Raw genomic sequence first — 12,715 nt, 5'->3', positions numbered from 1 at the left:
ACGCTTGGCTATAAATGTTCCCAGGAGAACCGGGAGAATACGCGTGATAAATGCAGCGTCGCAGCAGCGAGGCATGCCTGTATATCTCATGACCCTCTCGCACGGCTCCTGAAGAAAATACGTACCGGATGTGATATCCCTACAATGGAAAGAAGGACGCCTTACGGCATCCTCTCCTGAACGATGACCGTCCGACAGATCGAAGCCGTGGCCAAGTACGGCCTAGTCTTGCCTGTATGGAGCAGCGATTATCCAAAGCGGCCGCTTCCTATCTCCCGGCGCGTGTTGCGTGTCAGAGTATATCCAGTTTGAGGTCCCAAGGCTATATCTGCGAGCGACCGCGGACCTCGTTTCCGATGTACGATGGGCGATAGGAACTGTCTACCGCGCAGTATTTGTAAGTCCGGACATGGGTGGAAGATCGCATGACTGAAGTGAGATCAGTGTGGGCGTACATTGACGGAGGCACGAGACATGCGCAACTTACATGCACCCGGCCAAGGTAGAAGAGGCTTCGAGTCGCATCTGCTCGGTCGCATTCTCGTCCTTTGAAGTGCCGTCACCACTGTACGGAACTTCCGTCCGAGCCCCCTTGCTACGTAGTCCTCCCTCACTATGCCTGGCCCTGGCGAACGCCAACCTCTGCTGGGGACCACTTCGTCCAGAAGTGATGCACACCTCTTCGATTCCCCGAGGAGTTCGACGACAACGCTAGACCCGACGACGCCCTTGGGCGGAACCGGCTCGCCTTCCTATAACGGCGACGTCGTGGTTGAGGTTGAAAATCAGGCGCTCGGGCGTCTCTTCTCTTCTCTCCTCGTTGACTCCATACCCGGTGAGTTTTGCATCTTGCCTTTGCGCATTCGACGACATTTCTCAACGTGTGTCGAAGTTATACTATCATATGTACTGCAAAACTCTATCCAAACCGTCTCGGTACTCGTCGCTGGCCGGCTGGGGCCCGACGAGCTTTCCGCAGCTGCTTTCTCCATGATGCTAGCGATGGTCACAGGCAAGTGCATATGCGTTTCTGCTTTCATACATTTCATTGAGGCTTGAAATAGGATGGTGTATTGCTCTTGGTGGTACTACCGCTCTCGACACATTGGGATCACAGGCCTTCACCGGTGGCGATCGACCCTCGGTGTCAATCCACCTCCAACGCTGCATGGTTCTCCTCTGGCTAATGTTCATTCCCATCGCCATCCTCTGGGCATTCATAGAACCCGTTCTCCTTGCGCTTGGCCAGGAAGCACGCCTCAGCTATGACGTACAGTCTGTCCTGCGCATCCTGATCGTTGGCGCCCCTGGGTACATCGGCTTCGAGAGTCTTAAGAAGTACTTGCAATGTCAAGGTACGTTATCCATCTGCGGGGCTTGGGTCAAAGTCTCCGGCGAAGCCGAGCCCATCCGCCTGCGCTGTGTCCCCTGTGCAAGTGTTATGGGCGTATCTGACTTACGGCGTGACGTGCTTTAGGGATCATGCGCGCATCGACTTACGTGTTGCTTGCCGTCGCGCCCGTCAACTTGGCTCTCAACGTGTACTTCGTGCATTATGCGCAGCTGGGGCTTCTGGGGTCTCCCCTCGCTATCTCCATAACGTTTTGGCTGTGTTTCCTGCTTCTCGTAGGGTGGACATACGTGTCGCCCACGCACCGGAAAAATCGGACATGGGCAGGATTCCAGCCCTCGGTCGTTCTCGATCCGACGAGTTGCCTCGACTTCCTCAAGCTCGCGATACCTGGGATCCTAATGGTCGGCACCGAATGGTGAGTCTCCTGAGCCTGACAGTATGGCGTGCGATTAACTCCTCCGCAGGGCTGCATTCGAGATCGTGGCGTTGGCAGCTGGAAGACTAGGTTCACTCTCCCTTGCCGCACAGTCAGTTATCATGACCACTGATCAAAGTGAGTTTGCACCTCGTTCTGCCGGGCCCCGCTGACACTACTCGTGTCCAGTAATGAATACCATACCCTTTGGAATCGGCAAGTGCACATCACCCTTCGTCGTTGTGCAGCGTGTTCCTCACCTTAAGTGATTAGGGGTTGCTGCTTCGGCACGCGTGGGCAACTTCATCGGCGCACGGAGTCCCCTCGCCGCGAAACGAGCGAGTCATATGTCAGCTCTCCTCAGCGTGGTCGCTGGAACAGTCGTCATGACTGTGCTCATGGCCACGAAGGACGTGAGTGTTCCATTCGCACTGTCAGGTAACCGTTCGATACATAGACTTGGATGTAACCTATTTGTGTCGCAGGTTTTCGGATATATTTATAGCGACGACGACGCGGTAGTCGAGCTCGTGAGTAAGGTTATGCCACTGGTCGCCTCCTTCCAAGTATGTCAGCGCACCCGGATTACCTCATCTTCCAAGCTCACGACTCTGTAGGTTGCGGATGGACTAGCAGGATCCTGTGGAGGCGTCCTGCGAGGTCAAGGTGCGTCTAGGTGCTACTATAGTCCCGAACGTTGAGCTGACAGCTACCGACAGGCCGACAGCATCTCGGAGCTTTCTTCAACCTTATCGCATACTATGTTCTCGCTCTGCCATTGGGCATAACTCTCGCATTCCATCCCAAGACGCATATGGGACTGCAAGGGCTGTGGATCGGTGCGTCTCGTCCAAACATGAGTCTGAGTCAGTGATTCATCATTATCGACCTATAGGCCAGGTTGTGGCGCTGTTCATCGTCGGACTCAGCGAGTACGGGGTAGTGTGGCTCGGTACTGACTGGAACAAAGAGGTTCAGCGTGGTATTGAACGCAACCAGGCCGAGGCGAAGAGAAGGCAAATGCGTGAACATCATATTCCTGAGCCCGAAGACAGGATTATCTAGGTGACTCGAGAGAAGACAATATCTTGAATGTATCAGTTTGGACTCTGCTTACAATACAATGCCATCTTTGACGATGCAGTAATTCAAGAGCCAACACAAGGTTCAGGTGAGTAGAGGGCCGCCTTGGCAAATGCATGGCGGCACGGCGGTCCGGAGCGGACCGACATGGTCAGCCGGCGGCATTTTCGCTGCATATCTGCTCTCGATCCGAGTCCATAGACCCTTCGAGCCCCTCATATCGTCATGTATACAGCGAGCTTACAGCCAGCGACGGTCTAGACTTTGCACTCTAAGGTTGTGCATGTGTAGACGAACCACCGAGTTGCTTGGAAGGAGACGTCCCTGCTTGCACAACCTTCCTCTCGAGTCCAGAATGAACCTGTGTACTATGTCTGTACGGTCGAGGCGCGGCACAAGTCCCGCCGTCACGGGGATAGAAGGATCTTCGCTGCCGTGGCGTGGTATATCAGCCGCTCGCACGGGAGGATCGCTCGTCGTCTCACAGACCCACCACCACCACCACCTGTAGGCCCTGCTACAACGAAAACATGCCTAACCCAAACAAGGTCACGGAAAGGCTCTTCCAGTCCCCCTCGAAGTACATCCAGGGCCCCTATGCCATCCAGAACGCAGCCAAATACCTCTCCAAACTCGGAAAATCGCCCCTCCTGATCTGTGATGACATTGTCTGGAACATTGGTACGTACTGCCTGGTGACCTGTGCGCGTCATTATGTAGTTTCTAACGTTCGTGATCCCGACACTGCGCTCACAGCCGGACAGAGCCTCGTGACGGCTCTTGAAAACTCCCAGTTCAGGGTGTATCGCGCCGTCTTCGGTGGCGAGGCCTCGCGCGAGGAGATCGACCGTCTCAGCTTGCTCGGGAAGGACAATCAAGCCGACTTCGTCATCGCGCTCGGCGGCGGGAAGACTATCGATACGGCCAAGACTGTCGCGGACGGGCTCGCGGTCCAGGTCGCAGTCATCCCGACGACCGCCTCGACCGATGCTCCCTGCTCCGCGCTGTCGGTGCTCTACCGCCCCTCGGGCGAGTTCCACTGCTACACGTTCTTCCACCAGAACCCGAATGTCGTTCTCGTCGATACGACGGTCATCTCGCGGGCGCCTCCGCGCTTCCTCGCTGCCGGCATGGGCGACGCGATCGCGACGAACGTCGAGGCGCGCAGGTGCATGAACAGCACCAACTTTGGCGGGGGCTTGCAGACCGAGGTCTCGTCCGCGATCTGCCAGAAGTGCGAGGAGATCCTGTTCAAGTACGGGAAGCAGGCGTACGAGGCTAACAAAGCGCACGCTGTCACGCCTGCACTGGAGGCCGTCGTTGAGGCGAACACCCTCTTGTCAGGGTTGGGCTTCGAATCTGGAGGACTCGCTGCTGCGCATGCCGTAAGTCTGATTCATCGATGTTCACTCTAGTCGCATGCTCACCATCCTGATATACTATAGATCCACAATGGTATGACCGCCATCGAAGAGCTTCACAAGTTGCTTCACGGAGAGAAAGGTACGTCGACAATCCTTGTGCTACTGCGCAATCGAGCTGATAAATGGCTCCAGTCGCATTCGGTACGATCTGCCAACTCGTCCTCGACGGAGTCGAGACCTCTGAGCTCGACCGCTACATCGAATTCATGCTCTCCGTGGACCTACCCGTGAACTTCGAGCAGCTCGGCATCTCCCACGTGACGGACGAGAAGCTGCGTGAGGTCGCGGAGCTCGCGTGCGCCGAGGGCGAGACCATCTGGAACCTGGACCGGGTGATCAACGTTGACTTCGTCTTTGGAGCCATCAAGGCCGCCGACGCTGCTGGGCGCGACTACATCCAAAGGACGGGGTGGAGGAAGAATCTTTAGACTTGGACGCTAGACACTAGACGGTTGAACGCCCTGAAAGGACACTGAAAACCACTGTACAACAGGAATTGGATTGTATCGTAGCGTAGGTCGGGAGAAAAGTCCCTGGTCGTCAGCTGTATGCCCCTCGTGGAGACGTCAAATTATAGCCCATGAGATGTTCTTGAATGCCAACTTCGGCAATGAGGGCCTTGAATGGTGCCAAGTGCTCCTGCGTCCCTGCAGCCTTGATCAAGAGCGATCAATATGTACCATGAGTAGGTCTGAGGTCTTGTAAACGCAGGTTCCCGCGATGTACTGCTGCAGAACGCGCATTGCATAAATACCTGCAGTTCGTGAGGCTAAAACGCACGTTCCTCTCCGGGCAACGTGCGCCGAGTCGTGAAAACACTGACCATGCATGACGTGTTGAATGTTTGAAGGAGTATCTAGCGGGACTCGCTGCCCGGATAGTATGTCAGTGGCATTATTTCAAACAATTGAAACACATAGTTAGGTGACAGTAGAGTACTTACATATGTAGTCACTTCCTCACCGGAAGTCGGAGTCTCCGTCGAGCATCTGAAGTGATTGACCTGTGCATTTTGGTGCCTCCAAAATTTCAGACTCCCCATAAGATATCTGCAACACTCATTCAGTTTCGGTGACGATTCTCCATTCAAGGGGACGAAGAGATTCAAGATTCTGCCAGGCCGCCGGCTTCGAGGACGTTGAAGAGCCACGTGGCTATCGGCCATCACCCGGAGGCCCCAGGCGCGTTGCGAGGTCGACTTGCATCCCGCGAATCGCGAGCCACACCACGTTGCTCTCAACCCCCCGATGAGCGCATTGACGACTCCGGATCCCCACCACTGTATTTGTGATGCCAGGAGTTCAGCGGGGTGAATTGCGACCCGGCGACACGCTGCGACACGACACGGCACAGCGTTATGCGTACCTTGAACGCGGTCATGTGAGTCGTTTCTTGAGCCAGGATTGGTTGGGAGTGCAGACTGACCAGGTCTTCCAAGTTCATAGCTTTTGGAAGCTGTTGATCCCTTGTTTGAGGCATTTGTTCCGTGCATGTTCACAGGGGGCAAAGGGCAGCCAAGCCTATAATTAAATGATGGACGCCAAGTCATGATTGCCATAGAGACGAGCAACCACAACATACCGGCCCCAGGCTGCGGAGGGAGACGCCTCATCGCTACCGGCCGACGAGAAAGAGCTCGAGCGGAATTTTCGAAGAACAACGAGGAATTCGGTCGGACTGAAGAGAGGAGGACGACATGGGGCGGGAATGTCTAGATCATCAGGAACAGAATGAGGCTAATCGTTGGCTCGCTTGGCCGCCGGTCCGTTGCTGCATCATATCAACCCAGCCCACGACCGTCGGCAGAGCTGCTCCTTCTCTCGCCCACGCAGGGCTCCTTCTTCAGTGCCTCTTCGTTGTGTACATACCCTTCGTCGGTCACAGCGCCCCCGCCGTCGCTGGGCTCTGGATGTCCACCTAACTCGTCGGCCTTCTCGCTGCTGTGCACCAAGCAGGACCAGCTGGACCGCGTCCGCTCCTTCCGCGGCTGCCGCCTCAATCGCCGCCCTTTGCGTTGAGCAGGCTCCCCATGTTCTCTTCCTCTTCCGCCGCCCTGGTCGGCTTTGGCTTCTCTCTCCTCGCCGCCGCACTCGCTCCCGCCGCAGACGCCAAGTTCGCGTCCATCCAGTTCTCCACCGTCAAGCAGTGCGGCAATTTCTCTGTTACGTTCCAAGGCGGAAAGGCTCCCGCTGCGCTTCCCCTCACCCTCTCCGTTCTCCCCGTGAACGGGACTCCCGTCTTCATCCCTCTTCCCCTCGATGCCTGGAACTCAACATCAGAGACGGGTGCGGCGATCACCTTTCTCCCTTTGCCCGAGGGCACCCAGTTCCTCGCGTCCCTCGACGATGCGAACGGTCGCGGAACTGCGCTCGTGTCTGACGTACTCGTCATCGAGGCGTCCGACTCCGGTGACACCTCGTGTCTCCCGACAACCCAGTCTCCGTTCGTGCCCCGGTACTCGGTCAACGGCACCCTCAACCAGTGTGAGTCCTTCTTTGTCGACTTCGATGCCACGCAGAACATCAGTTCCCCCACCATTCGTGCATTTGTGCCCAAGGGCGCCTCGTTCCCTGTCAACGAGACCGAGGCGACCTCCACCACGGGTGTGGACTCCTACCTCATGGACGTACCCCGCGACTCGACAACCGTGCTTCTCTTCCAAGATCAGAACGGATATGCCGAGACATCCACCATCTTCCCGGTGCTCGGCAACGTCAACAGCGACTCGTCGTGCATCCCGTCCGACCCACTCTCCACGGCCGCAACCCTGGACACTAGTGATGACGAGACATCGTCAACAAATGTCACCCCCAAGTGAGCAATCTACCATTTGCACTCTCGTCTCAAGTAGCTAACATCCCGGTGCTGCGCGTATAGGATTGCAATCATCGTCATAGCCGCCTGTGTCGGTGTCATCGGCGTCGTCGCAGTTGTGATGATCATCTGGTACTTCCACTACAGGCGTAAAGCAAAGAAGGCGAGCAAATTCACAAAGCTTGACGAGGCAGGCTCTCCGTCTGCCCGCGATCCCGAGAAGCAGATGGTCCCTCCCGTGACGAGCCCCGTCTCCCCCGCTGGCTCAGGATACGGCGGGGTCCAACAGGTCGTCCGCGATCCGCCTTACATTCGCTTCGGGAGCGCGCTCATCACCCCCACCTCGCCCGACCCGAAGGATCCCTTCGGTGAGCAAACGATGGGTTCCATTCTTGGCCCGTTCTCGGCGCGCGAGAGTCTCAACTCGAGGCTTGGTGCGACTGCACTTGGCAATAACACGAATGGCGGCTCGTCGACGCTCGCTATCCCCCGTTCACGTACGCCAAACTCGCCCGCCGTGCGATCGTCGGGCCTGCGACGCTCGTCTACATTCGACCCGGCGACCGAGCCCATTCCTGGTACCTCACCCTACTGGGGCGGACGCCTAGCTGTCACCCCCGACAACTCGCTCGCGTCCAACCCTGAATCGCTCCTCCGCCGTCCGCTCAGCGCAAGCCGATCGTTCTCCTCCGAGTCCGTCTCCTCCGTCGAAATCGACCGCATCCTCGAGATGGCGACGATATACGGTGGCGGTGAGATCCCTGATATTCCGCAGCCCGTGATGACCGCCCCCGCAACGCTGCGCTCGTCCGCGTATATGGCGGGCCGCGAGTCGCGCCGGCAGTCTGTCGCGCTGAGCTCAGGGGGCTCGTCGCCAGCACACAGCCGGAATAATAGCGCCGCGGTAGGCCCGCCGCTCAGCCACAGCGCGAGCTACTCGACGCTCCGGACCCAGAACGGGTTCCGCGGGCCCCCGCTCGCGCCTTTGCCATCATCACCGCTGGCGTCTCCTGCAATCCGACCTAGCCTCGATATCGATGGAGCGACGTTCACTGCGGGTGCGGCGGAATCGACCCCTGGCGGACTGACCGCCCCTCCGCCAGCGACGCTGGCTCGGAACGCTTCGATGGTGTCGCGGCAGTCGATGTACAGCGAGAGCGGTGACGATTTCGACGGGTTCACGATGCTCCAGCCTCCTCCCCGGCGGCCGTCGGACGGTAGTGGTGGTGTTGCGTTCTAGTCTATCTCGAGTTCTCCATGATGGGGGGTTTGTTTTCTGAACGTTCTGTTGTCCCTGTTCGCACATTTGGCATCGATGCTTGCATTCCGTATCCGACGCACATTACTATTCACTCACACTTTGCGGGCGCATCTAACCCTTGCTTCTCCTTGCACGCTTCCGATCTCGCCACAACACCTCGCAAGAGGGAGACCTTTCGTCCCCACTCGTGCGCCCGCCCTTCCTGCGGCTAGAGGTATCATACTTTTTGTTCAATTGACCTTCCTGTCTTCAGCTGTGCATACCTTTTGCCCGTTGCTCGCGCCCATGGCGCTTTTCGCTCATTGGTTGGACGATTGCATCGTCTCATCTGTTCTTTCTTGCAAAACACACTCCCGGCCGCGCTCCCCGTGGCCTTCCTTGCTCGTGGCCACTGGAAAGGATGGGGGCGGTCTGGGTCCGTTTGGCTTCTCGGCTATGCTCTGCAACACGAAGTGACCCCCCGCTTGCCTGCCGTTCGCCGTCTGTACCATTGTATCCCTAGCTGTACATGTATCCGTTGTAGGATTACACCGCCTTGAGTAATACCCTACAAAACATACTGCTCTCCTCCCAACCGCCGCCGCGTGAACGTCAAGAGTTGCACGAGGTATGAGAAGAGAAGAGCAGGTGTACCAGTTCCGAGGACTTGGTTGATCAAGAAAAGGGAGGCCCGACGCGTTCTTCCGTTGAGGAATCAAGACATTGGAGGATCAGGATCGTGATGAGCTGCGGACGTCGGGCAGCGCGAAGATGCGAATGAGTCGTGTGGAGTGCCGGATATGCGGAGGGGCGTAATGGGCCAATAGAGTCAACGACGTTCAGGAAGTGCATCAACAGGACCTGATGCGACATGTGGAGGAGCTGCAACGGTGAGTGAGTATATGACGCAGTATGATCACGAAGAGTCGAACATCAAAGAGGACTCACGATATACTCAGGCTGCATCTGTTGGGAAGTGACCCAAATCGACATCCTTCCCCGAGCCAAGGTCTCAGGAGACAAACAGCGTGTCCTTGATACACGCTACTGGGCCCTGCGCGATAGGACCGTATGCGCCTTGCTCCCATACCGATATTCCCCGCCCGAGACAGACTCAGCAGTCCTCTGCACGGTGCGACGACCCAACAGATGATGACATGACTTCACAAATCGTCCGGATCCTTGGGCAACTTCGCTGCCTCTTCTGCGGCCCTGCGCCTGCTCCCGAACATGAGCTCGACGTAGTCGGCGCCGCCCAAGACAGGACCATCGCCCTCCCGCTTGTGCTTGCTCGCCTTGGCCTTCAGTCCGGCGCGTTTCTTCTGCTCTTTGATGACAGGCGCGGTTGGGACGGCCTTGGGCTTCGGGGCTTGCTGCGGGGCGGTGGACGATCCAGCACTGCTGGTCGTTTTCTTGTTCTGAAGCTTGGTTCAACGAGCAGCTCAAATAGAAAACTCAACAAGCTCAAACTTACCTGTCTCTTGTGGAACTTAGCACTACGACCCATTTCAGCGTAAGGGGAAGGTCTTGAGGTGAGGGACGAGGATGAGATCGTCAAGTTTTGCGAGCGCCCACCAGCTGAGAGAGTTCCGGAGATCGGCCCGAATCTCGGCCAGCGCTCCGCCTCAGCGCCTCCGAAGCGGACATCTCGATCCAGAACCACGACAACGCCGTGCAGCAACGGCAACAATCTACCAGATCTCCAAGGAAAATTACGGTGAGAAAATATTGGATCCTGACGGAGGGACAGGGATCCCGCGTGACTGAGGGTGCCTCGAATGTGGGAGCAACATGCCACGCTATCTGCGATGCTTAGTTTCCACAGGCTCCGTGGTTACTTCTCCATCCTGAGTACGTACTTCGTTGCCGTCACTGTCGCTTTATCAGCTCGAATATTTCTCCTCAATTCCTCCTATCTGACTCACATCCATTACCAGGACCTGTCCAGTAGACGGTGTCGGGCACGCTAGAAGGCGCGGGCGACTCGGGCTCACGTTCTTCTACTCGCCCGAGCTGACCGTCTCTGCCTTCTGGCTCCCAAAGCTCACAGTCGGTCCGTCACATTTCTTAGCAGAAAAAAGTACGGAGCAACCAAAACAAGCCTGTATCGCCCACAGCCAAGACGAGAACCTACGTTCACGCGGGCGAAGAATATCCGAGGATCTCGATGCTCAGGGGGCCTCTCCATTTATTGACGATCTTCGCAGCACCATCAAGAGTGACGTCGACATACTCATTACTTTTGTTAGCCCGCTGGGAAATCTCGGACTCTGATCCTTCTGTCGGACATGCGTAGTATGGGATATCATCGACATCATGGAGACCGGAATATGCTCTGACGGTCGTGACTGTAGCTTTTCGGAGACGTCTCACATCGGGGAGGCCGCAATGCGACAATATGGCGTTGGAACTGTCGCTCGACGTATGTGCTTCCACACGTCGTCCATCAAGAGGGCGGAGTCTCACTCGTTCGCGCTCTGATCACACGCACCCAGATTCAATCAAATGTGTTGTGAGCCATAACGATACAGGCACGTCATAAATAATGTCCAGATGCACCCCGAAACAAGTCCTCGGTATGTGATCTCCCTTCTCTACCCATGGGAGGCTAAACGGCGAGTCCCGAGACTACCGAGCCCACCTTTACACGAAGACGTTCTGACTGTAGGATAGCAGGCCGGGGTTAGACGTGGGACTAATAACACAGGGGGGGACACAGGGAGAGACAATACGCACTCGAACTGGCCGATAATGTTGCCCTGAGGGAAGTACTCGCAGACGAAGTACTTGGCGGGACCGAAGTTAGGCGGGAAGATGCCGTTGCAGCTCTGCACTGCGCAGCCGACCTGGGTGGAGCCCTTCCAGACGACCTGTGTGAAGTGGGACGGCTGCGGGCTGTTCGGGTTGTACTGGGCTGCACGGACTCATCAGCAACTGACAGGCACGAGGAATCGGATTCATAGGTCGGACGCACAAACTTCGTCGGTCCAGGACTTGACGGCGGGACCGATGCCATAACTGCTGCCGGTACCGGCCGCGAGGTTCTCTGCGAATGCATGACGAGGTGAGTATCGCTAGCGAACATCATACGATCGACTGCTCATGACGTACCACCGAAGGGTCCGAGCTTGCCTCCGGAGTGCTGGAAGACGCAGTTGTCGGCCCATGATTGTGCCTTCGCCGCGAGGTCGTCGCTCCAGCTGAGCGGGCCGACGCCGTGCTGCGAGCGGATGGAGTTGTGCGCGAAGAGGTATGCGGCTATGTCGTTGTCCGAAGTGTCCTTGGGAACAAGCGGGCCAGCGTTGGCGATCGCTAGGAGGGAAAACACAACGAAGAAGAACTTGAACATCTCGGCTGAAGACTGGGAAGGCGAAGGCAGAAAAAGGCTTTGACCCGATGAGGAGAGGAAGAGAAGAGAGTGGGTTTCTGTCGATGCTCTTGCGTAGACTCACCGTTTTATATTCTCGTCGACGACCAGGACGCGCATAGTATGTTTCGTGCGCGCAGTGCCGATGCATGCATACCAGCATATGATTGGCTGCGCCCTCGCACCAATTGTGCCGGGACTCCGACCAAGTTGAACCCCTATGTGCAGCGCGCATGCGGAGGGCGCAAGTCGCTGTTTGCTCCCGCCGAAGGCATCGTACGCGTGACCTCCCGAATATGATTGAAACAATAATGGACAGTCATATTAGGCAGTGCTACAAGGTTCGTCAGTACCGTCCATTGATGATATTCATATTCATCCTCACCGGAACCGCTCCCAGGATCGTTCTCTGCGGGACTATCAAGTGAATTTGGTCATCTCCCCGAGCGGGACATAGGACGCTCGGTGTCGAGTATACACCTGCACCGTGCGTAGGTGCAAGTAGGCGCATACTCACATGATATTGACGGAGAATCTCCCTCACGGAGTATATAGGCGGTGCGATGCACTCGGGACCCTGCATGCGCGCATGTGCGGAGTCGCCGCCCATCGAGACATGAGCGTCTAGGTCGAATGCGCCGGAGTCTTGCACCGCGAGTGCTACACAGCCCGACTCGCGTTAGCATATTCAATATCTTCGCGAACCTGTTGCAAACCTGTGGCATGACCACTCACCCCAGATGCGCGGTCCGGTCGGAGCCAGAGGATGGCTTGCACAGTGAATTATCGCCGCGATGGTGGCTGATCGGCCGCCGTCCCACTTCTAGTTCGTGGCAGAGATGTGGGCGGCGGAGAGACGAGTCACATCTCGACGCGCAGACAAGAGGTACTGCTGTTGCCAGTGTCCAGTTCAAGTCCATAGTATCAATATGACCGCAGCATACGCAGCTGCAGGGTTCATACTCGTTGAGTTCAAGTTTCCAACTGAGGCCAGGATTGGGGCACGAGAGAACTATGT

The 12,715-nt window shown here is 56.8% G+C and overlaps 5 protein-coding genes across 5 annotated transcripts; 3 read left to right on the top strand and 2 right to left on the bottom strand.

The window, feature by feature from the left end:
* Window positions 1–925: 925 nt before the first annotated feature.
* On the top strand, window positions 926–2,875 carry L226DRAFT_503676 (MOP flippase). The gene is made up of 10 exons (XM_067677949.1): window positions 926–1,012; window positions 1,065–1,355; window positions 1,478–1,769; window positions 1,819–1,907; window positions 1,959–2,018; window positions 2,043–2,182; window positions 2,255–2,335; window positions 2,387–2,435; window positions 2,489–2,608; window positions 2,665–2,875. The coding sequence occupies exons 1-10, from the start codon at window positions 991–993 to the stop codon at window positions 2,832–2,834; spliced, it is 1,314 nt and encodes a 437-aa protein (XP_067537942.1). The 5' UTR covers window positions 926–990; the 3' UTR covers window positions 2,835–2,875.
* A 447-nt stretch (window positions 2,876–3,322) lies between these two features.
* L226DRAFT_481967 (glycerol dehydrogenase) lies at window positions 3,323–4,879 on the top strand. Its single transcript, XM_067676953.1, has 4 exons — window positions 3,323–3,533; window positions 3,609–4,237; window positions 4,298–4,355; window positions 4,409–4,879. The coding sequence occupies exons 1-4, from the start codon at window positions 3,383–3,385 to the stop codon at window positions 4,702–4,704; spliced, it is 1,134 nt and encodes a 377-aa protein (XP_067537941.1). The 5' UTR covers window positions 3,323–3,382; the 3' UTR covers window positions 4,705–4,879.
* A 1,426-nt stretch (window positions 4,880–6,305) lies between these two features.
* Window positions 6,306–8,330, top strand: L226DRAFT_458622 (uncharacterized protein; the record flags this gene model as incomplete). The annotated part of the gene is made up of 2 exons (XM_067675456.1): window positions 6,306–7,090; window positions 7,154–8,330. 2 exons carry the CDS (start codon window positions 6,306–6,308, stop codon window positions 8,328–8,330), a joined length of 1,962 nt encoding a protein of 653 aa, XP_067537940.1.
* A 1,163-nt stretch (window positions 8,331–9,493) lies between these two features.
* Window positions 9,494–9,742, bottom strand: L226DRAFT_458488 (uncharacterized protein; the record flags this gene model as incomplete). The annotated part of the gene is made up of 1 exon (XM_067675442.1): window positions 9,494–9,742. A coding segment is annotated over one exon (249 nt), but the record flags the coding sequence as incomplete, so codon positions are not given.
* A 1,173-nt stretch (window positions 9,743–10,915) lies between these two features.
* Window positions 10,916–11,960, bottom strand: L226DRAFT_532181 (PR-1-like protein). The gene is made up of 4 exons (XM_067680214.1): window positions 11,442–11,960; window positions 11,305–11,376; window positions 11,067–11,244; window positions 10,916–10,992 (listed from the first exon to the last, which is right to left on the bottom strand). Exons 1-4 carry the CDS (start codon window positions 11,677–11,679, stop codon window positions 10,974–10,976), a joined length of 507 nt encoding a protein of 168 aa, XP_067537938.1. The 5' UTR covers window positions 11,680–11,960; the 3' UTR covers window positions 10,916–10,973.
* Window positions 11,961–12,715: the final 755 nt, after the last annotated feature.

This window comes from Lentinus tigrinus (assembly GCF_003813185.1).
Source record: "Lentinus tigrinus ALCF2SS1-7 unplaced genomic scaffold L226scaffold_6, whole genome shotgun sequence".
Taxonomy (NCBI): Eukaryota; Fungi; Basidiomycota; class Agaricomycetes; order Polyporales; family Polyporaceae; genus Lentinus; species Lentinus tigrinus.
This window is presented reverse-complemented; position numbering and strand designations above follow the sequence as displayed.

Excerpts from the sequence above, each read along its gene's own strand:
- L226DRAFT_532181 (XM_067680214.1), bottom strand. The coding sequence starts at position 11,679 with ATGTTCAAGTTCTTCTTCGTTGTGTTTTCCCTCCTAGCGATCGCCAAC. Across the intron at positions 11,377-11,441 it reads CAAGCTCGGACCCTTCGGTG|AGAACCTCGCGGCCGGTACC; the intron begins GTACGTCATGAG and ends ATGCATTCGCAG. Across the intron at positions 11,245-11,304 it reads GTCCTGGACCGACGAAGTTT|CCCAGTACAACCCGAACAGC; the intron begins GTGCGTCCGACC and ends GAGTCCGTGCAG.
- L226DRAFT_481967 (XM_067676953.1), top strand. The coding sequence starts at position 3,383 with ATGCCTAACCCAAACAAGGTCACGGAAAGGCTCTTCCAGTCCCCCTCG. Across the intron at positions 3,534-3,608 it reads TGACATTGTCTGGAACATTG|CCGGACAGAGCCTCGTGACG; the intron begins GTACGTACTGCC and ends CTGCGCTCACAG. Across the intron at positions 4,356-4,408 it reads GTTGCTTCACGGAGAGAAAG|TCGCATTCGGTACGATCTGC; the intron begins GTACGTCGACAA and ends AAATGGCTCCAG.
- L226DRAFT_503676 (XM_067677949.1), top strand. The coding sequence starts at position 991 with ATGATGCTAGCGATGGTCACAG. Across the intron at positions 1,908-1,958 it reads TATCATGACCACTGATCAAA|TAATGAATACCATACCCTTT; the intron begins GTGAGTTTGCAC and ends ACTCGTGTCCAG. Across the intron at positions 2,019-2,042 it reads ACCCTTCGTCGTTGTGCAGC|GGGTTGCTGCTTCGGCACGC; the intron begins GTGTTCCTCACC and ends TTAAGTGATTAG.